General features: G+C 40.8%; 2 protein-coding genes across 4 annotated transcripts in view; one reads left to right on the top strand and one right to left on the bottom strand.

The window, feature by feature from the left end:
• cast.L (calpastatin L homeolog) overlaps positions 1 to 25,079 on the top strand; it is a gene marked incomplete at its 5' end in the record, with an annotated part of 167,356 nt that overhangs the window by 38,472 nt on the left and 103,805 nt on the right.
• erap1.L (endoplasmic reticulum aminopeptidase 1 L homeolog) overlaps positions 1 to 25,079 on the bottom strand; it is a 45,826-nt gene that overhangs the window by 8,157 nt on the left and 12,590 nt on the right. For all 3 annotated transcript variants that reach the window (XM_018264533.2, XM_018264529.2, XM_018264539.2), the window contains exons 4-14: positions 23,953 to 24,087; positions 22,514 to 22,634; positions 22,096 to 22,250; positions 20,984 to 21,097; positions 19,047 to 19,178; positions 11,928 to 12,059; positions 11,547 to 11,603; positions 7,368 to 7,525; positions 3,787 to 3,866; positions 1,440 to 1,623; positions 543 to 699 (exon numbers count right to left, since the gene is read on the bottom strand). In XM_018264533.2, the coding sequence (XP_018120022.1) occupies positions 543 to 699; positions 1,440 to 1,623; positions 3,787 to 3,866; positions 7,368 to 7,525; positions 11,547 to 11,603; positions 11,928 to 12,059; positions 19,047 to 19,178; positions 20,984 to 21,097; positions 22,096 to 22,250; positions 22,514 to 22,634; positions 23,953 to 24,087 (1,425 nt within the window). The remainder of the gene's footprint in view (positions 1 to 542; positions 700 to 1,439; positions 1,624 to 3,786; positions 3,867 to 7,367; positions 7,526 to 11,546; positions 11,604 to 11,927; positions 12,060 to 19,046; positions 19,179 to 20,983; positions 21,098 to 22,095; positions 22,251 to 22,513; positions 22,635 to 23,952; positions 24,088 to 25,079) is intronic.

The following is a 25,079-nucleotide window of genomic DNA, read 5'->3' as shown; positions in this document are numbered from 1 at the left end:
CATGTTTATAGTTCAGGACCAGTCCCTGACATTTCAAGTACACAAAGGCCCAAACAGGCCCCAAAAATCCCAATAAATGGTGACAATAAGATCATGCACCACCTGTAATCCCCCCTGCATTGTTCACACTTGTAACACTTGTTTACACCCCTAAAGCCCTGCATTGTTTCTATGCTCCCTATGTGTGCCATACTCTACCTGCCCTATACTCCATGTGTGTGCCATACTCTGCCTGCCCTATACTCCATGTGTGTGCCATACTCTGCCTGCCCAATACTCCCTGTGTGTGCCATACTCTGCCTGCCCTATACTCCATGTGTGTGCCATACTCTGCCTGCCCTATACTCCATGTGTGTGCCATACTCTGCCTGCCCTATGCTCCCTGTGTGTGTGTGCCATACTGTGTCTGTGTGTGCTATGCTCTGCTTGCCCTGTGTTCCTCTCTTTTCTTTCTAAAGCACAAAGTACATTGGTATTGAGCCTACTTACAAATATACCCCCATGTATATGCAGTCTAGCACAAGAATCTAAAACTGAATTACCTTCATTTGATTTTCAACTTCCTGCATATCTCTCCTTTCCATTAGTTTGTATATTGGAATCAGCTCATCCATCCCTTGGAATACTGGCATTATTTTATCTTCGTTTTTCAAATACAAAGAAAGGCTGAGAGCTTTGTCAATGGGCAATCGAGCAATGCTGGTAATGATACATAAACATAATATTGTGCACATTTTAGTATGTATTACTATATAACAGTTAATATAGTTCTATTTCTGCAGTCACTGGGAACATAAAACCACATAAATACTGTACATAAAATGTATCAGAAATATTTTTATTGATAAAATGCAATAATACAACCTAAACTTTAATACAACCAAATAACTGTTAACGGTTATTTATTAAACTTCGAATGCCAAAAATGTATGTTTTTTTTACTATAAAATCTGAATTTATAGTGGGAAACAAGCACAAATTTTTGGGGATTTATTATACCCCAAGGATGGAAAAAGTCAGAATCTGAAAATCCAGCATCTTCTGAACTGCCGAGATTGCATTTACTGTAAGTCAATAAGAGAAGTCCCGAAGATCTGGGTGATCTGGGTTTCGTGCAAAAAATATTGTGGTTTTCGGGAAAATGTACTGATAAATAAGGGGAAAAAAACCTGTGCAGATTTGGTCGGAGAAAATAATAAGATAAATTAGGTATTTGATAAATGGGCCTTCCCGTGTCTCTATAATTCATTTATTAAGGCAAGAAGATATATTGGGTAATAGTATAATCTACTGCCCCTATCGGTACAAAACAGAACAATTAATGAGCAGCAAAAATGTACAGATCAACAGGGAAATGTACTTTATAGGCCTTTATAGTACTATATGTATATGGCCTATAGGTTGGTTCTACTACATAACTATAACTCTGTGTTATTTACCTTACTAGTTGGAAAGCACTATTAATGAGATTGGCTCGGTCGTTGCTGCTGGTAGCCGTGTGGTTCTTCTGCAGGAGTTGAATTAATGCATCCCAACCTTCCCCTTCATAATGTACAATGTAGTAACCGTTCATCCCCACATTGAACTTTATCCATTCCACCTCTTCAGCCAGGACTAGGACATCTGCAATGCCAAACAACAGACAATTGGAAAAATTATCTGTTTTTACTTGATAGAAGCCGGTGCATGTTATATGAAGAAAAGTTTGACGAGTTCTTAAGCTGGTCGGACAGAGAACACTGCCAACTGTAAATTCATTACCCTTTATTTTTAAAGTTTTGACTCTGACATATTACTTATAAGAGGGTGTACAACCATTGGCACCAGTCCCTGCCCAGTAGAGCTTACAATTACTTCCCTACCTCAGGATGCACGTCTGTGTGACTAGAAGCAATTTGAATTTTTTAATTTTAAAGGAGAACTAAACCCTAAAAATAAATATGGCTAGAAATGTCATATGTATAAACTGAACATATTGAACCAGCCTAAAGTTTCAGCATCTCTATAATATGTAATAATGATCCAGACCCCACAAGTTACCAGGGGTGACATTCTGGTGAATTAAAGAGTCACAGTTTCAAACTGGAAATTTGCCACTTCTAGTGTAGAGAGCTCAATTGAACTCTCTGCACTAGCAACATGGAAGCAGAGGGGTAGGATCACCCCTGTTACTGATAAAGGGACGGAAGTTGCATTAGGCTGGTATAGAAGCCCAAAACATAATTTACAACATTTCTGCCATATTTCTTTAGTTTAGATTTTGTTATTTTAAGCTCCAGTGGGGCAAGAACTATTGTGAGTGACAAGCAATCTCTGTAAAGCACTGAGTAACATGGCAGTGCTGTTAAACATCATGGTACAGTACTCTTAGAGACTGGTTTCAAATCTGCTTAAAAGGCTTCCAGGACCCAGCAGAGCAAAACAAAAAGAGTTAAAGCTGACATAGATAGAGTCATGGGGGCACATTTAACAAACTGTAAAATTAGAGCTCACTATAGATAGATTCACCTACTTTTTATTCATTGATATGGGATTTTAAGAAGCCTATTTATAAAAAGCGTATATAAAATGGTGCACTCTAACTTTCACCCACTGATAAATACACTTCTAAAAATCCCAGAGAGTGGGTGAGTTTTAATATAGTGACAGCTAATTTCACCATTTGATGTATCTGCCCCCGTACTATAGGGCTCATGTATTCTCTATTCCGGGTAACAAGAATCCATGCAAGGCCTTGATAATGAAAAAGAGGAACCTGGTTAGCTGCTGATGCTCATATGATTATGATGAGAAAGAGACAAAATGCAACTCTGATCCAGTTTTCTGGCAATACACACTGGCTGTAAGGAACATCCTCAGCAAGCCTTCTTCCCTCTGTCTCTTCAGAAATAAACTCAATGACTCCCTTTTTGAGCACTAGCTCAACACATGAACCTACTGTAACCTACAGCAATTAACAACCTCCTAATAGTGTCTCTAAATTACTCACCCACTTAGATTGTAAGCTCTAGTGGACAGGGGCCTTCTTCCCTGACAGTTAGGGGCACTTCACTTAGGGGTGAAGTGACTAATGCTGGCGAAAATTCGCCAGTGTGACATGATTTCATTACTTCGCCAATTTACTAACGGGCGCAGGCGCTAGCAAAGGAGATAGACTTTAGCGGTAATTTGCTCCCTTAAGCCTGGTGAACTTGCGCTCTGGCGAATGGACGTAACTACGCAAAGTCACTAAGCTGCGGATTTTACTGAACGTTACCTCTTGCACCAGACTTGCCTACACCACCTCAGACCAGGCGAAGTGCAATAGAGTAGATAGGACTTCCTCAAAAAATAGTTGAACATTTTTCTAAGTCCCAAAAAAACGCTGGCTGTATTGGCTGCAACATATACGTCCATTCAACTTTATCTTCCCGCCGTATGCAAATTAGGCAACACTAGTGCAACTTTGCTTTGCTTGCCGCAGTAACGCTAGCATTACTTCGCCAGCGTTCGGCGCCCTGGACTCAACTTCGGATTTTAGTGAATTAGCGTTGTCCTGGCAAATCTACGGCTGGCGAAGTGTTATGATGTGAGCGAAGCCATCACTGGCGAATTTTCGAGGTTAGTGAATTTGTTCTTCACTCTTAAATTTTAATACAACTGCACTTTGTATGTATTTGTATTTATAGTAATGACCCATGTTTGATCTATTAATGTATTGTTCTTCTATACAGTGCTGTGTGCATAAGTAGGGCTATATAAATAAAAATATACATACATATTTCCTCCTTATAGGTACATAGTTACCTGTTCTATTGGTCAGCAGAAATCTTTGCACCACGTTAGATTTGCTTGTGATATACGTCAAAGGAATATGCCAAAGTAATCTAGAAACAGTAAATACAAACAAGCCAGTTGTGGTAACTTATAAATAGAGATGTCGCGAACTGTTCGCCGGCGAACTTGTTCGCGCGAACATCGGGTGTTCGCGCTCGCCGGAAGTTCGCGAACGTCGCGCGACGTTCGCCATTTTGGGTTCGCCATTGTTGGCGCTTTTTTTTGCCCTCTCACCCCAGACCAGCAGGTACATGGCAGCCAATCAGGAAGCTCTCCCCTGGACCACTCCCCTTCCCTATAAAAACCGAAGCCCTGCAGCGTTTTTTCACTCTGCCTGTGTGTGCTGAAGAGATAGTGTAGGGAGAGAGCTGCTGCCTGTTAGTGATTTCAGGGACAGTTGAAAGTTTGCTGGCTAGTAATCGTTTTGATACTGCTCTGTTATTGGAGGGACAGAAGTCTGCAGGGGTTTGAGGGACATTTAAGCTTAGGTAGCTTTGCTGGCTAGTAATCTACCTTCTACTGCAGTGCTCTGTATGTAGCTGCAGTGGGCAGCTGTCCTGCTTCTGATCTCATCTGCTGACTGCTGCAATAACAGTAGTCCTTGTAAGGACTGCTTTTATTTATTTTTTTGTTGTTTTACTACTACTACTACTACTACTACTATAAGAGCCCAGTGCTATTAGTCTAGCAGTGTTGGGGAGTGGGACTGGTGTGCTAATCTGCTGCTCCTAGTAGTTCAGCAGCACCAACTTTAATTTTTTTTTTTTAATATTCATTTTTTTTTTATTTTACTTTTTTTTATTTTACTACCGCTGTAGTAGTGTATAAGTTGACCTTTTAGGCATTATTTGCCCTGTAGGCATTATTTGCACACTGTTTTCTTCAACCCGCCATCGAGCTGTGTGACCTTGTTCACATTCTGTCTAAATATCCATAATATTACCGTCTCCAGAAAAAACACCGGAGTCACTTTTTTCAAGCAGCCATAATATATTTTACGTAATCCGTATCCACCGCTGTAGTAGTGTATACGTTGGCCTTGTAGGCATTATTTGCACACTGTTTTCTTCAACCCGCCATCGAGCTGTGTGACCTTGTTCCCATTCTGTCTAAATATCCATAATATTACCGTCTCCAGAAAAAACACCGGAGTCACTTTTTTCAAGCAGCATTCATATATTTTACGTAATCCGTATCCACCGCTGTAGTAGTGTATACGTTGGCCTTGTAGGCATTATTTGCACACTGTTTTCTTCAACCCGCCATCGAGCTGTGTGACCTTGTTCCCATTCTGTCTAAATATCCATAATATTACCGTCTCCAGAAAAAACACCGGAGTCACTTTTTTCAAGCAGCCATAATATATTTTACATAATGGCGAAAAATGACTATTTTCAGCATTTATATGGCATATTTTTTCTGGCAACTGTGCTTCAGTGGCTGCGTCCAAAAAAACTGGGCAAACAATGCCTACAAGGTCAACGTATGGCAGTTGTTTAAAGAGAACAGTAGATTACTAGCCAGCAAAGCTACCTAAGCTAAAATGTCCCTCAAATCCCTGCAGACTTCTGTCCCTCCAATACAGAGCAGTATCAAGCAGATTACTAGCCAGCAAACTTACTATCATCTGTCCCTGAAATCACTAACAGCTCTCCCCCTACACTATCTCTTCCAAGCACACACAGGCAGATTTTTCAGATACATTTTTGCCCTTGATCCCCCTCTGGCATGCCACTGTCCAGGTCGTTGCACCCTTTAAACAACTTTAAAATCATTTTTCTGGCCAGAAATGTCTTTTCTAGATGTTAAAGTTCGCCTTCCCATTGAAGTCTATGGGGTTCGCGAACCGTTCGCGAACCGCTCGCATTTTTGCGCAAGTTCGCGAATATGTTCGCGAACTTTTTTTCCGACGTTCGCTACATCCCTACTTATAAACATGGCTTCTAAACAAACAGCAACTACACAACAAAAGTGACCTAAATGAACACTACTAACCATCTGTTGAAGTCTTGTGTCACATGTGAATATTCCCATTGCCATGCAAGTGCTGTGGGTAAATTGTTAAGACTGTATCAACGGCCCCTTATGGAGCCAGACAAATGCATTATCTGAGGCGCTCACCTGTATATGTAGCTGCCGGACCATTCCCAGAATGCCTTGCCTAGAAACATGGTTACCATTTCATTTGCCAGCAGCCAATCTCCCTGAGCCTGTTTGTATGTCAGCAGTATTATCCTGAAGTATTATCCTTTCTGCTAACAGTCCTCCAACTGTCCACACCCACCTACAGATCCCTTAAAAAATCCCTCCTGATGACTAAAGAGAAATATCACATTTCACCAGGGTCAGTTTAAGGTACTTTGTCACCAAGGAGTGTTCCATCACTTTACATCTCTAAAATAAAAATGTTTGTACACTTCCGTAAATTATTTTTCTATCATATTCTTCCTTGTAGTACATCTAAGTGAGTTAAAGGGACAGTATACCCCCCTTGTTCAACATGAGTTCAATAAATAGGACTTTTGCCGATCATACATTTTCCCAGGGAAATTCATGTTTGGACCATGTGAGATAGATAATTTGATTACCAGAGCACACATATTCTTCCTGCTAACAAAACAGTCACAACAAAGGCAGACGCCCGGGGGGGAGCTGCATAAATGTAATCAAATTATCTGACTTGCAATAACCAAACATGGAGCAGCTTCAATTTCCCTGTTAAGCTCAAGATATAAAAAAACACAGATTCATTTTAATAATGTAAATATTGTAATATCTATAAAGCTGAACAACATTGTGCAAATTCATTTCACAAATACTAAGAGATATTGCTTTGTAATGGAGGAATGTTTTATATTTTAGACAATAATATATGTGAAGGGGCATAAATGACACATCTACACTTAGGGGGTTATTTATCAAAGGTTGAGTTTTTATCGAATCAACTGACAACTCGAATGTTTGTTTGTTTATGAAAAAACTCAAATATAAAAAACTCAAATCTGTGCATTCGGGGGAAAAAACTTGAATACTCAAATTGATTGAGTTATCGACAAAGAAAATTTGAGCCGCTCAAATTTATTGAGTTTTCGAGAAAAAAACCACTGAAAAAAGACCTAGACATCATGAGGGCTACAAACATCTTCATATGGTTCAAGGGACCTCTGTCATTGACTTCTACATGACCGGTTTTAGATGTGTGTTTTTTCTGATTCAAGCTATTTCCAGGGTCGGGGTATAATAAACCTTGAAACATTTTAATTTGAACTGAAAGTACCCTCGAAAAACACACCTCAACCTTTGATAAATAACCCCTTTAAACACATGATCTGCTAGAAATGATGGTCCTGGGTGCTGCCTTGTAAATAAATCATTGTAAAACACCAGGAAAATGTATCTGATCCAAAAGAATGGTAAAAACAACCTGTGCTATGCATCCAAGAGCCTCTGTTCAACCATAAGTGCCCACACTACCACCATTATATGTTACTGAGTGCAGGAAAACAATGCGTTTATCAAAGTGGAATATATTTTCTGAAAGTTTCTCTTACCCAGATGCCTCAGTATCAATGCTCCCTTTCAGATAATGCTCCTGATGAAGATAAACATACTTCCCTTTCACTGTTACAGTCACCAATGGGAAACCTTTTTGTAAAGTCCAAGTATTCATCATCGACTTTACATCAATAATATTACCTTTGGTCCAGTGCTATAGTAACACAGAAAGAAAAATCAAACATTCATTTTAAGTTGCAAACTCTTGTTGTGATGATGAGTTATAAGGACACTAATTATGAATGTTTAAAGCATGAACCTGTAACTGTCTGACTGCCTGAAAGAAAATATGATTGGAGGAAATACTGTATAAACTCTTAATACAAAGCAGGGATATGGTACTGTTTGCTTCATTAAATGAACATAAATGCATGATACGCAATTACAAACCACAAATCCCACAGACTCCAGGCAGTAAACAGAAGGATAAGGATACATTAAAAATAAAACGGGAAACTTTATTGGCAAAACATTTTTTCACACAGGGTCATCGTGTGGCACAATTGCGATGGCAAATTTTAGAAAAAGTATTTGTAAATCAAGGGCAGAATAAAAAACGTAAGCTACTCCAAAGGGAGTGCTACTGGATCTGGCTGCTTCAGACCAGAAGTCCGAAAGGCCTCAATGAGGAATATAACTTATCCTGTTTTGTTTAAGTAAATATGTGAGCATTGTGTCAAGAGATTTGTTACAAATAATATCATTTTTCCTGTCTCTACAGATAAGAAAAATCTTTTTGTATTCTCCAGGGACAGGTAAATTACTCTTATCCTTATCAGGGTTAGTAGTGTGTTTTAGATATGTTACATTTTATTGAACAGGCTATAGCCTGAAGATTGTGTAATCTTTTTATCTTTTTTAGATACATTGTTTCTTAACACTTGGAATGATTAAATCTACTTTGCACAGTGTGATCATCACAGCTTCCTTATGGATGTTACACATGGACATTTTTTTGTATATTTATGTCTTTAATATTTTATAGCACCATATATGTTAATGCAAGCTGGAAGGCGTGATTTTCAATTTTATATGCTAATTTGTTGTAATGAGTCACTCTTTAAATTGTCTGCACACGATCATTGTAGTATGCTTGATAAAGGGGTTCGCCCCGAAACGTTGCACGTCCGCACCCAATAAACTAGCAAGGGGTAACCCTGCATGAAGTTCCTTGTGTGCCAGTGTTTTTCTACTGTTTGCTTCATATCAGAATTTTATAGGGGGAAAGATTGGTGTCTCTGAGAGCAATTATCTAAGCAAATAATTATTGTTTGATCGGTGGATAAAAATATGAATTGGATCGATGCAACAGTACTAGATGCATATCAGACACACAAAGAAAGTTGTGAGTCAGGTGCCAGTGGAAAACAAAGAGCTAGAAGTTTTAAGCAGGTTTCTTTTTAACCTTAAGCTTAGGAGACACACTAGAAACCAAACTATTTCTTAAAAGGCAATGGTCACAATAAAAATATCTTAGTTAGAAGCAGACAAGTACTCAAAAGGGTTATCCCAAGACATTCAGTGTTTTTTATTAAGAATTTTGTCTTGTCTTCGGTTTATCAAGTAGACTAGACACAGTTGATATTACGGTTACCCAACAAGTCCTTAAAACTTATGGCCATATATATATATATATATATATATATATATATATATATATATATATATATATATATATATATATATATGGCCTTCAGTGAAAAAACAGCGTTCAACGGACATTGATTACAGGTAATGCTAAAATGCACATAAAATATAAAACAAGTTAGGGACCGCCATTCGGGGTTTACCTTGACGTGGTATGGTGGCTTATCAATTTTATGATCATAACTTTGTAACAAAATAACCCCTGTTTTGGGTACATATGCAATAGCATTTATTATACTTATATATATACTTTAAAGCCTTTAGAGTGCTCCCACAACCCCCCTGTTTTGATATTATATATATATATATATATATATATATATATATATATATATATATATATATATATATACGTGTTACATTTGGCCAAACAGCAATGTTCCAGCTAGTGACTAAGAAGAAAAGATGGAATCAAAAAGAAACTATGACTCTTCTCACGTCTGCACCTGAGGATGCCCCATCCACCCACATAGAAGAGGCATCAGCAGATGGAATATTTGTTTGGACAGATTGATATCCAATAAAAGTGCAGAATTGTTGGTCAAATCTGAACCCTGTGATATAAGTCCAGAAGATCAGGCCGCATGATTGAAAATGGCCACAGTGCTTCATCAACAGTATACTGTGCTTTTATGACCACCTTATAACATTTGAAATACAGGTATGGGACCTGTTATCCAGAATGCTCCGGATAATGGATCTTTCCGTAATTTGGATCTTCATACCTTAAGTCTACTATGAAATCACGTAAACATTGAACACATCCAATAGGCTGGTATAGCATCCTATAAGGATTAATTATATCTTAGTTTGGATCGAGTACAAGCTACTGTTTTTTTATTATAGAGAAGAAACATTTTTTCAAAATTTGGATTATTTGGATAAAATGGAGTCTATGAGAGACAGCCTTTCCTTAATTCGGAACTTTCTGGATAATGGGTTTCCAGATAACGCATCCCATACCTGTACCTCACACATGGGGGGATAAAATCAAGAGTATTCTTGTTACCTGGGGTTTTAAGAATATGTGATGCAAAGCAAAAATGTAAAGAACTACTGACCTGGAGCATAAGTCTTTGTTTGGAATATGAACAGACACAACTACTGAAAAGACTTGCAGCACTTCCAGCAATCGCTTGACACATTGCCCTTAAATATACTGGTGCTATATATTGGAGGCATTTTTCATCTGATGTGCCACTATCTGTTTGTTCTCAGTTAAACTCTAGCTCAAAGGTGAGAAATCTTTTGTGACCCCATTTTTGACCGCCCAGCGGGGCCAATTTTAGGATAGGGCAAAAAGACTATCTACTCTGGGTGCCCAGCATCTTTCAGGGGATGGGAATATACAAAGGTACTGTTTAATTTTATTATATGAAGGTTGAAAAAGCTAATGCAAAACTTGTGTCGGCAGCATTTATATAGACAGTTTATACCATTTTAATTGAATTCTTAGTGGGGGAAAATTTTGGGAACGGTTTTCTTTGTTACTTGCTCAGAAAAATCTTTTCTTTACCTAAGCAATCTGCTTTCTCTATTAAGCGTTATGGGATTTGTGGTTTTGCAGGATAGTTAGCTCTTACATAAGTTAGATAAGGTAATACTGAGACCACAGTCCCAGAAGCCCTGACTTCTCCATCTTTCTGGGGTCCTGAAGGTAGGAAAAAGATAAGACAGTCTAAACGGGACTACTCCACCTACTATTATTTTCCTTTTTCCTACTATTTCATACTACCTGAGCAAGTATATGAATTTTTCTGGATGAATTGATATTGTTGATTTAAGCACTCGTTCACTTTACAATTTATCAACTGGATAATTTTTAAGTTAGGAGAGAAAATGAATTATTAACCATTTGAAGCGGCTAAGAATTTTTAATTAATTTGCAAACAAGTCACTTTAAATCTTAATTAGCACCAAGGCACTTTAAGTGTCAAGAAAGAGCATAAACAAATTAGACTAATTTATTGCACTTTATATTAAGTCAGATTTTGAGTTTAAGCACTACCCTAAACCGGGCATTTTATTTTATTAAAAATACCTTAATATTTCATAAATTGACACGAGGTGCTAACATCCAGTTTTGTGTATAGAAACCGTGTACCATATAAATATATAAAAAAAATATTTTGAATGGTGAATAGGTTCTAATTGATAAAGAAGAGATATCTTTCTTTCTCTTGTCTACTAACTACTAATATACTGACACAAGTCAGATCCCTTTTTTGATCATTCTAATCTATATACCAACAGATAGATCTACATTTTATCAATTTTAATTATATGAAGGTTGTTAAGTATTTTCAGTTTATTCTGTATATTGTGACCATGCAGTTGCTGTAGCTTGGTAGCTTCCTCTCATAGTGGAATGTTTTGATTTGTCATTCATCAACAGCTGGAGGCCTACATGTTTGTTCTCCCTGATTTATGCAACCAACCCAAATGCAGTTCATACAGTGATGCTGCAAACATTGAGCCATCCATCTGCCAGACTGTGATATTTTTTGTATGAATTCAGGACAACTTACAGATGTTTGGCGTGTCTTTGTACAGTATCCATTGTTTGTCTCATCTGAGGGGCAAACCTTAGAGAAAGAACAGCAAAGTTTCATTAATGCACAGGCAGTGTCGACACTACAAGCAGTGTGTCTTGCAAAAGGTTACTTAAATAAATATGCATTGAAAAACTTTTTTATATTCACTGGTAAATTATAGCCACTCACATTTAACAGGTCTAAAGATTTCCCCCTATCAAAAGGTGGGGATTGTTGGAACCCCCTCTTCCCTCAAGGGGCAAAAGTTCTTCTTCAAAGATTACGCTACTTTCTTACCAGTAGGGAGAACTTTAGTCTAAGACTGCCTATGTCAAAACTAAAAAAAATGATTAATATAAAATAAACATTACTTACATCAGTCATGCTGTTCCACAGGTCTTCATTCCTAGCATTGCGGTAACTGTACCGACGTAAGTAAGACACAATCCCAGCTTCAAAGCTTTCCGCACCCATGTAGTCCATTAGCATATTAAGAATGCAGGCACCCTATAAAAATTAACACCATGGAGCCCATTATATAGGTGATGATATGCATTTAAATAATACTGTCATTAAAGAGCTATGCCACAAACAGTATTTATATATCATAATTTCTGCTAGTTTTGGAAAGTTATACTTGGACAGTATATTATTGCCCAGCTAGTAAAAGGGAAACATTTAGGCAGGGCTGTATTATTATCCCAAATACAATTTATTATGAAATTCTAGCCAGAACGAATAAGAAGGAGACTAGGAGGAAAAGGAATGGGGGGGGGGCAGAAAGATGCAAGAGGCTATAGAATGAAATAGCATTCATTCTATAAAGGGGAAGAAAGTAGATACTGACAAGCTCAAACATAAAATACATTAATTGATTGGATGATGAGAAACGTTGAGGACAGGAGCCGAACTGTTGCAGAAAAAAAAACTAGACTGACTGGGTAAAGGAGCAGGGTACAGAGGCTTGAGTGGGTGGGAGATTGGCACTGGACAGCTACTAGAAATAAGGGATTGAGTAAAACTTGCAGTTGTCTGAGACTGGAGAGCAAATCTAGAGAACTTTAAAAAAAAGTGACAGCTACTGGAGAATGGGGGTGAGGACAAGGGCATATTATTAATGGGATATTACTCTTCATGTTGATCTGCCAGAATGGCTGGAGAGCCATTGAAGAGAGAAGTTGACAGACAAAAACAACAGTTTGAAAAAGGAGGTGAAGAGCAACCAGGAATGGAGAACATGTGGTGAGCTGTTAGGAGCAAATGCCGCAAAAGGGCTGGTAGTTAAATTAAATAAGAAAATGAAAATGGGAGTGAAACCAAAAAGAGCTAATCCATATGAGAGGCACAGGAAATGAAGAAAGAGGGCAGAACCATGAGGAATAGCACAACAATATACATGTAACGGGCCCGAAGGCACAGTAATAGTGTAGACCAAAGAGGAGACCAGACCAGGTTCGAGGTACAAAAGGGTTTATCCAAAGAATCGTCAAAATACAAGCAAAAGGTCAGACCAGGCAGAAGACAAGCAAAATCGAAGAACAGGCAGGAATCGGTACACAGGAATCAAATAGATAATAACACCCAGGAACTCAGTAGCAGGAACCTATAGTTGGGCAAGGACTGGAAGGGGAAGTAGGTTTAAATAGTCTCTGGGTTGGCACCAAATTTTGACGCGCTTGCGTCAGACGCAGACGCCAGCGTCCTCACGCTGACGTCTTGACGCCGGCGCCCGATTCTGACGCCGGCGTCTGTTCCGTCGCCGACGACCAATCCGGGAGTGGGAAGAAGGTGAGGTCATAGAGCTGTGCCCAGCAGGAGCCATGTGGTGAGGCAGGTGGTCGCCATCTTGGACGCCATCTTGGACGCCATCTTGACGACTTGAGGTAGATTCCATTACAGTACCCCCCTCCTTAGGGGGGGCCTCAGGACCACCGAGTCTAGGGGAGAGAGGGAATAGTTTATGGAATCTACGAACCAAGATGGGCGCATGGACATCTGAGCTCCTGACCCAGGAGCACTCCTCGGGACCGAACCCCTTCCACTCGATGAGATATTGAAGAGTGCCCCTGGAAAAACGAGAGTCCAAGATCCTCTTCACCTCGAATTCCTGGTGATCGTCGACCAGGACTGGAGCTGGGGAAGAAGAAGAAGAAGAAGAAGAAGAAAAGGACAAAGCAGGCTTAAGGAGAGAGACATGGAAGGCATTCGGGATCCGCATCTCTGGAGGGAGTTGAAGACGAACCGCCACCGGATTGATGATTTCAATGACAGGAAAAGGACCGATGAATCTGGGACCAAGCTTTGGGGTAGGAATCTTCAGGCGGATATTACGGGTGGAAAGCCAAACTTTGTCACCAGGAGCATAGGGTGGAGCGGAAACCCTCTTCTTGTCGGCAAACCTCTTCTGAACCAGGGAGCTCTTCTGCAGATTAGAGGCAACAGCAGCCCAAATAGCCATCATGTGGGCAGCCTGATCGTTGGCAGCAGGAACATTAGTGAGGAGAAGATCCTGAGGGAACGCCAAAGGATTCTGACCGTAGACACAGAAGAAAGGGGACTGATGCGAGGAAGAATGCAAAGCATTGTTATGGGCGAACTCAGCCCAGGGAAGGAGATCCGACCAGTCGTCTTGGCACAGGGAAACATGGCAGCGAAGAAACTGTTCCAAAGCCTGGTTTACTCTCTCAGCAGCTCCATTGGACTGTGGGTGATAGGCAGAAGAAAATTGCAAAGAAATGTTGAGAGCTTTGCACAAGGATCTCCAGAATCTAGACACGAATTGTGAGCCACGGTCAGAGACGATCTCGGCAGGAAACCCATGGAGACGAAAAATATGTTGGATGAAAAGCTTGGAAAGTTCAGGAGCAGAGGGAAGTTTGTGGAGGGGAATGAAATGAGCCATTTTGCTGAACCTGTCAACGACAACCCAGATGACAGTGTGACCGGAGGAGACAGGCAGATCCACAATAAAATCCATGGCAAGATGAGTCCAAGGACGAGATGGAATGGGTAATGGAAGAAGGAGTCCTTTGGGAGGAGAATGTCCAGATTTGGAAATGGCACAGATGGTACAAGAAGAAACAAAATCTTTAACATCCTTTCTCATGGAAGGCCACCACACCAGGCGAGAAAGGAGTTCGGTAGTCTTCTCCACTCCGGGATGACCGGCCTGTTTGGAACTGTGAGTCTGGGATAGGATAGACTGGCGACAATCAGGAGGGACAAAGGCAACCCCTAGAGGAATATTGTCAGGAGCAGAAGCTTGAGCGGAAAGAATTTGCGAAGCCAAGGAGGGAAATAGGGCAGCGACGATCTTGGAGGAAGGCACAATGGGTTCAGGATCTTCGGAGCAGGGAACTTCAGGAACAAAACTTCTAGACAAAGCATCAGCCTTTCTATTTCTAGAGCCAGGAGGAAAGGTGATGACGAAGTTAAAACGGGAGAAGAACAGTGACCATCTGGCTTGTCGAGGATTCAAACGTTTGAGGGACTGGATAAATTCAAGGTTCTTATGGTCTGTAAAGATGGTCACGGGAATGGAGGATCCCTCCAGTAAATGTCTCCACTCCTCCAGGGCGAGTTTCACTGCCAATAACTCACGATTCCCCACATCGTAGTTCTGCTCGGAGGAGGAAAATTTCTTAGAAAAGAATGCACAGGGATGTAGCTTCCCATCCAAGGATGATCTCTGTGACAAGACAGCTCCAACTCCCACATCTGAGGCGTCGACTTCGAGGAAGAAGGGAAGAAGAAGTTCGGGGTGTCTGAGAATAGGTGCAGAAGAAAAGGCAGTTTTCAAGGCTTCAAAGGCTTCCAAGGCTAGAGGAGGCCAGTGCTGTGGTTTACCCCCTTTGCGGATAAGGGCCAGGATAGGGGAGATCTTGGAAGAGAAACCCTTAATAAATTGTCTGTAATAGTTGGCAAAGCCAATAAATCTTTGGATAGCCTTGACACTTGTGGGGAGGGGCCAATCAAGAATTGCAGAAACCTTGGCTGGATCCATCTCGAAACCCTGCTGGGAGATGATGTACCCAAGAAAAGGGATAGAGGACACTTCAAACGAACACTTTTCCAATTTAGCGAAGAGATTATTCTTTCTAAGACGAAGAAGAACTTCCTTCACTTGGGAGCGATGCTCGTGGAGATTTTTGGAAAAGACAAGAATGTCATCCAGATAGACAACAACACTTTGCCCCAACAGGTCTCTGAATATATCATTCACGAACTCTTGGAAGACCGCGGGGGCATTACATAGTCCAAATGGCATGACTAGATATTCATAATGCCCATCTCGGGTATTGAAGGCGGTCTTCCATTCGTCCCCTTCACGAATTCTAATGAGGTTATAGGCACCCCGAAGATCCAGCTTGGTGAAGATCTTGGCCCCTCTTAACTGATCGAAGAGTTCGGAGATTAGGGGGAGAGGGTAACGGTTTTTAATGGTGATTTTGTTTAACCCCCTATAGTCGATGCATGGTCGCAGACCCCCGTCCTTCTTTTCGACAAAGAAAAATCCAGCACCAGCAGGGGAGGAAGAAGGGCGGATGAAGCCTCTTTGGAGATTCTCCCGAATGTAGGTCTTCATGGCAGCCGTCTCAGAGGGGGAAAGAGGATAGGTGCGACCCCGGGGAGGCATGGAACCAGGAAGAAGTTCGACCGGACAGTCATAGGGTCGATGAGGAGGAAGGGTCTCTGCTGAGCCCTTGTTGAAGACATCAGCAAAATCTTGATAGGTGGAAGGAAGGAACAACTTGGAAGAAACAGAAGAAACTTTGATAAGGGGTACAGCAGGCAAACAGTTCCGTTGGCAGTAGGGGCTCCAGCGGGAGACTTGAGTGGAGGACCAGTCAATGACTGGATTATGGGTGCACAACCAGGGGAGCCCCAAAACGAGTGGAGTTGAAGGGCAGTCAATGAGTAGAAAGGCCAATCTCTCCAGATGCATGGTGCCCACTCTAAAGGAAAGTTCAGCGGTGGTTTGAGAAATAATGGCCGAAGACAGAGGGCGGTCATCAATAGCTAAGACTCGCAGAGGAGAGGCCAAGGGTTGTAGGGGAACCGCATAACGAGCAGCAAAAACTCTGTCCATGAAATTTCCGGCAGCACCAGAGTCCAGGAAAGCTTGCACTGGGATCTTCTGGGAACCGAATTGGATCTGTGCCGGAAGAAGGAAACGTTGAGTAGAGGGTTGGGGAGAATGACAAACACCACCCAGATAGGTCTCCCCAAACCTACCTAGGTGCTGGCGTTTCCCGGCTTCACAGGACACTCATGGGCGAAGTGCGATTTGCCCCCACAATACAGGCATAGGCCGGCAGCCCTTCTCCGTAGCTTCTCCTGTTCGGAAAGACGAGCCCGTCCAATCTGCATGGGTTCCTCAGTAGATGGAACAGAGGGAGCAGAAGCCGCAGGAGTAGGAGAGGGGAAAGCAGAAGCCGGATTGAAGAGTAGGGGTCTCTGGAAGCGAGGAGCCAGGGTGGGTTGGAACCGGGGAAACTTCTTCGAACGCTCTCTGTCGAGCTCGAGTTGAAATTCCCTCTGTCGGGTGTCAACTTTTATAGCCAGCGCCACCAGATCCTCCCACCGAGAAGGAATTTCCCGGGAGACCAAGTCGTTTTTGATCCGCATGGCTAGGCCGTTGTAGAAGGCTGCATGGTACCCATCATTGTTCCAGGTGGTCTCCGCCACTAGGGTGCGGAACTCAATAGCGTACTCTGGAACAGAGCGAGTGCCTTGCTGAATCTGGAACAGGCGAGCAGAGGATGCCGTAGCTCGGCCAGGGGCATCAAAGACAACCCGAAGTTCACGGATGAAGGCACTGGCGTTGTCAATCAAAGGGTCCCTCTTCTCCCACAGAGGTGATGCCCACTCCAAAGCCTTCCCCTGCAGGCGAGTAATCATGTACCCCACTTTAGCTTGTTCGGATGCGAACTGACCTGGCAGCAGGGCAAACTGGATCTCGCACTGGTTGATGAAACCTCTGCACGCATCAGGATCACCGCTGTAGAGGGGAGGCGCAGGAATGCGAGGTTCCGAAGGCTGAAGTGGGCTTGCAGGGACGGCCACAGGGACCGGGGCCACAGGTGACAATGCCGACAACTTGTCTAGGATAGCTTCCAGAGCCTGACCGAAGTGTGACTGCTGGGCTTCGTATGACTGCATGCAGGAAGCCAAACCGCGGATAGCGCCACCGACATCAGGGTGAGCTGGAGTCTCCTCCGAAGGGTCCATGGCCCAACTATACTGTAACGGGCCCGAAGGCACAGTAATAGTGTAGACCAAAGAGGAGACCAGACCAGGTTCGAGGTACAAAAGGGTTTATCCAAAGAATCGTCAAAATACAGGCAAAAGGTCAGACCAGGCAGAAGACAAGCAAAATCGAAGAACAGGCAGGAATCGGTACACAGGAATCAAATAGATAATAACACCCAGGAACTCAGTAGCAGGAACCTATAGTTGGGCAAGGACTGGAAGGGGAAGTAGGTTTAAATAGTCTCTGGGTTGGCGCCAAATTTTGACGCGCTTGCGTCAGACGCAGACGCCAGCGTCCTCACGCTGACGTCTTGACGCCGGCGCCCGATTCTGACGCCGGCGTCCGTTCCGTCGCCGACGACCAATCCGGGAGTGGGAAGAAGGTGAGGTCATAGAGCTGTGCCCAGCAGGAGCCATGTGGTGAGGCAGGTGGTCGCCATCTTGGACGCCATCTTGGACGCCATCTTGACGACTTGAGGTAGATTCCATTACAATACATCAGTAGTACACCATCACAGTTGTACCTCTATTAAAGGAATTGTTCAGAATAAAAATAAAAACTGGGTAAATAGATAGGCTGTGCAAAATATATAATGTTTGACTTGAGGGGGAGGGTCACATGGGTCATAACTGTTTGCTTTTGAATCTGAGCTGAATGCTGAGGATCAATTGCAAACTTACTGAACAGTTATGTCCCATGTGGCCCCCCTAAAGTCTCTGACTAACTCAGAGTTAGAGAGCTGAAAAGCAGGAAGTAGTGTTCTGTTATGCTATGTGAGACATCCAGTCACTCCAGCCTTTATACATTACATATTTGGCTAACTAACTATATTAAAAATATTTTTTATTTTGTACTACATATCAATTTCACCTGTTTTTATTTTTACATCGAATCGTTCCTTTAACGCAGTGATCCCCAACCAGTAGCTCGTGAGCAACATGTTGCTCTCCAACCCCTTGGATGTTGCTCCCAGTGGCTTTAAAGCAGGAGCTTATTTTTGAATTCCAGGCTTGGAGGCAAATTTTGATTGTATAAAAACCAGGTGTACTGCCAAACAGAGCCTCAATGTAGGTTGACAATCCTCATAGGGGCTACTAAATGGCCAATCACAGCACTTATTTGGCACCCAAGATAATTTTTCATGCTTGTGTTGCTCCCCAACTACTTTTACTTCTGAATGTTGCTCACGGGTTCAAAAGGTTGGGGATCCCTGCTTTAACGCAACCACTATGTTGTATTACCTTATCATATGAGACCTCATCAAACATTTCTTGTATCTCTTCTGGGTTCTCCACAGGTGTAGACACAGCATGAGAGGAGTTGAGTGAATCAACATCCATAGCTTGAAAGCATTTGTCCAAGAAATAGTCCTCCTGAAGAGAAAAAAATATGATTTGCATGAAATCACTATATATACACTGGTTCCAGCCACTTTATCACAATCTTGTTTTTGTGAATTTCATGTTCCCCTGTGCATGAGTATTAGCTCTGCAGATCATTTAAGGATCTAATCTCAGGAGATACTTCTACCAAATGAAAATGTGAGTACTGAATAATGTATATTATGAAACTTTTTCCTGAGTGATCTGTGTATTTTACTTAGACCATTGCCTAGGGTGGAAGGTTTTAGATTAGGCTGAGTGAGAATCTGTTTGCAAAAAATGTAAAATATTTTTTTTTAAATTTAATTACCCTGTAAAAAACTGACTTTACCTTAAGCAACTTTATGCATCATACAAGTAAAGTTTAATTACGTTTTTGTTAATGATGTTTTTTTAACCGTATGCTGTGCTCGCAATTCTCTTTCCCCCTTGTTTTTGTAATTTACAAATGCAAATTAGGGTTCAAATTCAGTTCGGTATTCGGCAGACTCTTTCACAAAGGATTAGGGATTCGGCCGAATCCAAAAATAGTAAATTCGGTGCATCCCTTAAATTAAACCTCTCTAAAACTTAAATGGTTCTCTTTCCTCCAACTAACATCAGTAACATCCCGGAAGTATCCATCATAGATAACAATTCCACTATCACCCCCTCTCCCCAGGCCCGGTGCCTTGGGGTTATCCTAGATTCTGCCCTGTCATTCACTCCTCATATCCAGTCACTTATTAAATCATGTCACTTCCACCTAAGGAACATATTCAAAATACGATCATTTATCACCCAAGATGCTGCCAAAATTCTTATTCACTCTCTCATCATATTACGTCTAGACTACTGTAACTCTCTTTTAATTGGCCTCCCCCTCCAGAGACTGTCACCTCTCCAGTCCATAATGAACACTGCTGCGAGGCTCATACACCTCAGCAACCGCTCCTCCTCTGCCACGCCATTTTGTCAATCCCTGCACTGGCTTCCGTTACCTTTCAGAATCAAACTACTACTGACCTGCTACTCAACTCTTCTCTAATTACCTCCTCACATGCTCGCATTCAAGACTTTGCAAGGGCTGCACCCCTCCTATATAATTCTCTCCCACGGTCTGTCCGACTTTCTCCTAACCTTTCTGCCTTCAAGAAATCTCTTGAAACGCACTTCTTTCGAGAAGCCTACCCTCACTCTGCTTAACTTCAAAACGCAACACTACATACAGTACCACATTTCTCACCCACTTCATTCGATCTTGCCCACTCCCACACCTTGTGTATTACTCCCTTCCCTTTAGAGTGGATGCTCTTTTGCATAGGGCCTTCCTCACCTTTTTGTACCGGTATTGATTGTGATGTATGTAACTCCATATGTTCTATGTATAAAATTCATGTGATTTAGTTGTATAATCACATTTACTTTACAGTGCTACGCAATATGTTGGCACTATATAAATGCATGTTAATAATAATAATAATAATCCCTAGTATTACATCATGCATTTTAAGGTGTCTCATTTTAATAAAATTTGCCACTCAAAGGCTTGCAGTGCTTTACACAAGGTGGTTAAGGCATGAAAAGCCTTGTCCTTTAAACATACAATCTAACTCTGGTACATGAGATACAGCTTACACAGTAGCCATAACCATGACACCAACCCTGGACCCACTGAGTCCCATTCTTAAGTTATTCCTTCTCCCTGCAAATGTTTGTTAGGTACTTGAGCCATAAAATGTATTGGATGTCAATGTACATTTTACAGTATATGAAGTATACTAAAGTGTGTGGATTGCACTGAAAATGTTACTTACCACTTGCAGCTCTGGATAGGTAACTCTGACTGAAACATATTCCATAAATTTAGCAAAGCCTTCATTAAGCCAAAGGTCATTCCACCAATCCATTGTTACCAAATTCCCAAACCACTAAGGAAAAGAAAGCTTGTGTTAACATCACTTTACCATATATTTACAGAGTGTGCATTACATAAATACTGTAACAAATTATAGGGCTTTGCATTTACATTTACGAATGAACCATTTCAAATTTCAAATTTATGTATAAAGGAAAGTTGATTAGAATTACACATTCTTACCCATTTAAATGAGAACAAAACCCTAAAATGAATATGGTTAGAAATTACATATTGTATATACTGAATTTATTAAAGGAATAACAAACATGTTCCGTGTGCTTTGATCAGCTGTTGAGAAGCTAAGCTTTGGGGTTGTCATAAATCGTCAAAAAACCGAGAAAGAGGTTCACCTGTCATAGAAACTGATGCTACAGGCTAATTATTTACTAATCAGCCTCATACTGTAACGTACAGTATATATATTTAGTATATTGTGAGTAGGTCCCTAAGCTCAGTAAGTGACAGCAGCACAGAGCATGTGCAGTGAATCAGCAGAAAAGAAAATGGGGAGCTACTGGAGCATATTTGGAGGCACAGATCTTTACTGCTAAAGGGCTGTGGTTGCTTTGGGCTGGTATAAAAGCCCAAAACTAATGTCCATTTCTGACCTACTTTTTTAGTAAAGTTTTACTTCTCCTTTAATACAATACAAAACATCATGGCGGACACATACTATATGCCTGCAACTGTCTTAACTCTAGCACAAACTGTATGTTTCATCCACATGCAGTACTGATTAATGCAAATGACCGGCACTGGTATGCGCTTTTCAAGGGTAAGATGCACATGTGGGTGTAGTGATTGTGACAGTAAACCTTGTGCCCTGCAAACAGATAAGTAGTGGCCCTATGAATGAACACTCAAATTAGTGACTCAATACAAAGAGATTAATTAAAGCTCCAAAACTGACTTGCTATAAATTGTGATCAGTGGATCAATGTTGGCATGAGAAATTATCTTTAGTTTTTTGTTACATTATAAATTTGAAACCCATAATCGGCTACTAACCTGATGTGCCAGCTCATGGGCAATTACCATAGTAACCGAGAGTTTATGTGATGCGGTTGATGTTTTTGGATCATGAAGCAACATGGTCTCCCTGTAGGTTGTCAGACCCCAGTTTTCCATAGCACCAGATTGGAAATCAGGTATTGCAGCCAGATCTTCAAGACAAAACATTAAATCATCAATTGAGTACATGCCAGGATCCTGTAAAATACCCATGTGGTATGTGATCTACTTGTGGCCCCATGAATACTAATAAAGGAGAAATTCTATACAGCCCTAGACAAGACCACCCTATTCCTTTCCCTATGTTTTTTATATATGTAACTTTCCGTATAGAGCCAAGAGTGTCACTATCACCAATGAATTGGGCACCAAAATAATGTTAGTAAAGCAAGCAAACACAAATGTATTGCATTACCCTGTTTTGGTAAAGGGTATGGAATGTTGAAGTAGTCTTCATAAAAGTCCAACAATTTTACAGCTGCCTTTAGCGCATACTCTGCCTGATCTATCTTCTCTGGAACAGCATACACAGAAATCTGAAAAAGCCAGCAGAGGTCTGATTAAATGACTTACCTGCAACACATGTGGAATAGTATGACACATCATGCCTTTTATAGCATCAAAAAAACTGCTGTACAGTGTGTACAGCAGTGGAAATAAGTATTAACATATTTTTCTTAGTAAATATATTTCTAATGGGGCTATTGGCATAACACTTACACCAGATGTTGGAAACAACCAAAGTAATTCATAAATACAACGATTTCAAAGGGTTCACTGAGGTCTGGCAAGTTGCTAATACGGTGCTGCTATTCAAAAAGGATCCCATTCTCAGCCTCAAAACTAAAGGCTGGTAAGTCTGATGTCAATGGTAGGGAATAAAGGGATAAAATAGTTGACTTCATTGCAAATCATAATACTATGTGTCTGTGCCAGTATGGTTTTATGTGTAACCCATATGCCAAACAAATTTAATTGCATTTTATTAGGAGGTGAGCAGGAACCTCGGAAGGTTAATGGTTAAATTAAGGTGGTTATTAATGGTTAAAATAAATGCAAATTATACACTAAATAGCAGTGGGTTGGGGGTTTCCCTAATTGAGAATGATCTAGGGGTTTTTGTAAAAAGTTGTCTAATTCCAGGCAGTCATTATGTGGCTACTAAAGCAAATACATTTCTGTCTTGCATAAAAAGGGCATTAACTCAAGGAATGAATACATAATTTCTCCTCTATATAGGTCCCTGATAAGGGCTCACATGGAGTATGCAGTGTAGTTTTGGGCTCCGGTCCTTAAAAAGGATATAAATGAGCTGCAGAGAGTGCAGAGACGTGCAACTAAACTGGTTAAGGGAATGGAAGATTTAAACTATGATGGTTGTTGTCTCAGGAGAAAAGATTCTTGCGAGGGGACATGATTACACATTACCAAATGCACATGTACAGTCAGGGTTGGACAGACCCGCTCCCAGTGTGAAGCCTTTGGTGCGGCTTTCAACCTACCTCCCTGGCCTGGTGCAAGAGGAAGAAGGTAGACAAAGGGAGGCTGGGGGGGGGGAGCGGGTCAGGCAGGGGGGGCGGAGGGGCTTTGCGTCGGGGCAAACTCTTTTCCTGCATTAATATTTTTCAACATGTTTGAGATACACATATATATTAGAAAGGATAGGAGAAAATGGTGGCAAAGAACATATAAAGGTAAACAACTTACAATCAAAGGGAGAAGGAAACTTTTGACAGAAACAGAAGAAAGGCACAACGGTTTTGTAACATGAATTCAGTCCAGTTCTCTTGTTGCTGCAATGGCAGTTTCATGAAATGGCAGTTTCCAGCACGTATAGCTGTTAACAACGCTTACCGTAACTCCATGATCTGTTACTTGACTGATTGATTTAAAGTCTGAGACAATAAAGGCCACCAAGTATGTGCTCATCTTCACACTAACAGCAAAATAGTCCTCAAGCAGCCCTCCTCCAATATTCACTGTCTTCACCTACAGAAGAGAGGGAAAAAGATAAAATGAGTTGTCACATACTCTTTATATTGCTTAATAACTATATCATGCACTGATTTAAGTTGAAGCATATTTATTATTATCTTTTATTTATATATGGGTGCCGTGCTTATGCAATGATTCATACAGTTACACTTTAAATTAAAAGTTTAAATCACCATGTATGTTTTTGAAATCAGGGAGGAAACCAGACCATGCAATTAAAACATATGCAGACACAGGGAAAACATACAAACTCCTTCTCCTTCTTTTAATCATGTATAATCTCATAATTACAATGACACAGATTTTTGGTGATCTGGCCCCTAAGCAGGGATAAGCTTAATTGTGCATATTTCCACTTTGATAAAATTCCAATGCCCGATGAGAAAGTAATTGTTTGTCAATCTTAAGACAGCATCAGTTATAAAAATGGTAAATATTGTCTTATTAAACCTTTTCTTGAGTCTGGAGCTAATTATAACAATATAATACACAAGAGCTATATATATATATCTTGTAAATGATATCCTTATAAACAGTTCTTATTGATGTCATCATTTATAATTGCTATTTAGTAATGTCCCATTACTCACTAAAACTTGTAAAATAATGTACCCCTCTTGTAATATATGAGGATTATAGAAGTCTCTTTGACATTCCATGACCTATATAAATGCACTCAGCCCCTAGTGCCTTTACATGTTCATGGAACAATGTCCATCGAGCCCCTTTAATTTTACAACAGGGGCAATGTGTATTATATAAATTCAATGAAAGAAACATTTCTGAATTGGCTCTTATAAGTGATTTTAACAGCATGCATGCATTCTTCCAATACAGACACTCATTTGCAACTACAATTACCCTGGAATTCTGGGGTAAAAAACATGGAGATCTGCAGCCAAAATTCTGTCTGAGATGTATGAATCCCAAATATTCAGCATAATTAATGATCTAAATTATCTTTGAATTATAGTTCAGTTATACAG

This window comes from Xenopus laevis, chromosome 1L (assembly GCF_017654675.1).
Source record: "Xenopus laevis strain J_2021 chromosome 1L, Xenopus_laevis_v10.1, whole genome shotgun sequence".
NCBI lineage: Eukaryota > Metazoa > Chordata > Amphibia > Anura > Pipidae > Xenopus > Xenopus laevis.
This window is presented reverse-complemented; position numbering and strand designations above follow the sequence as displayed.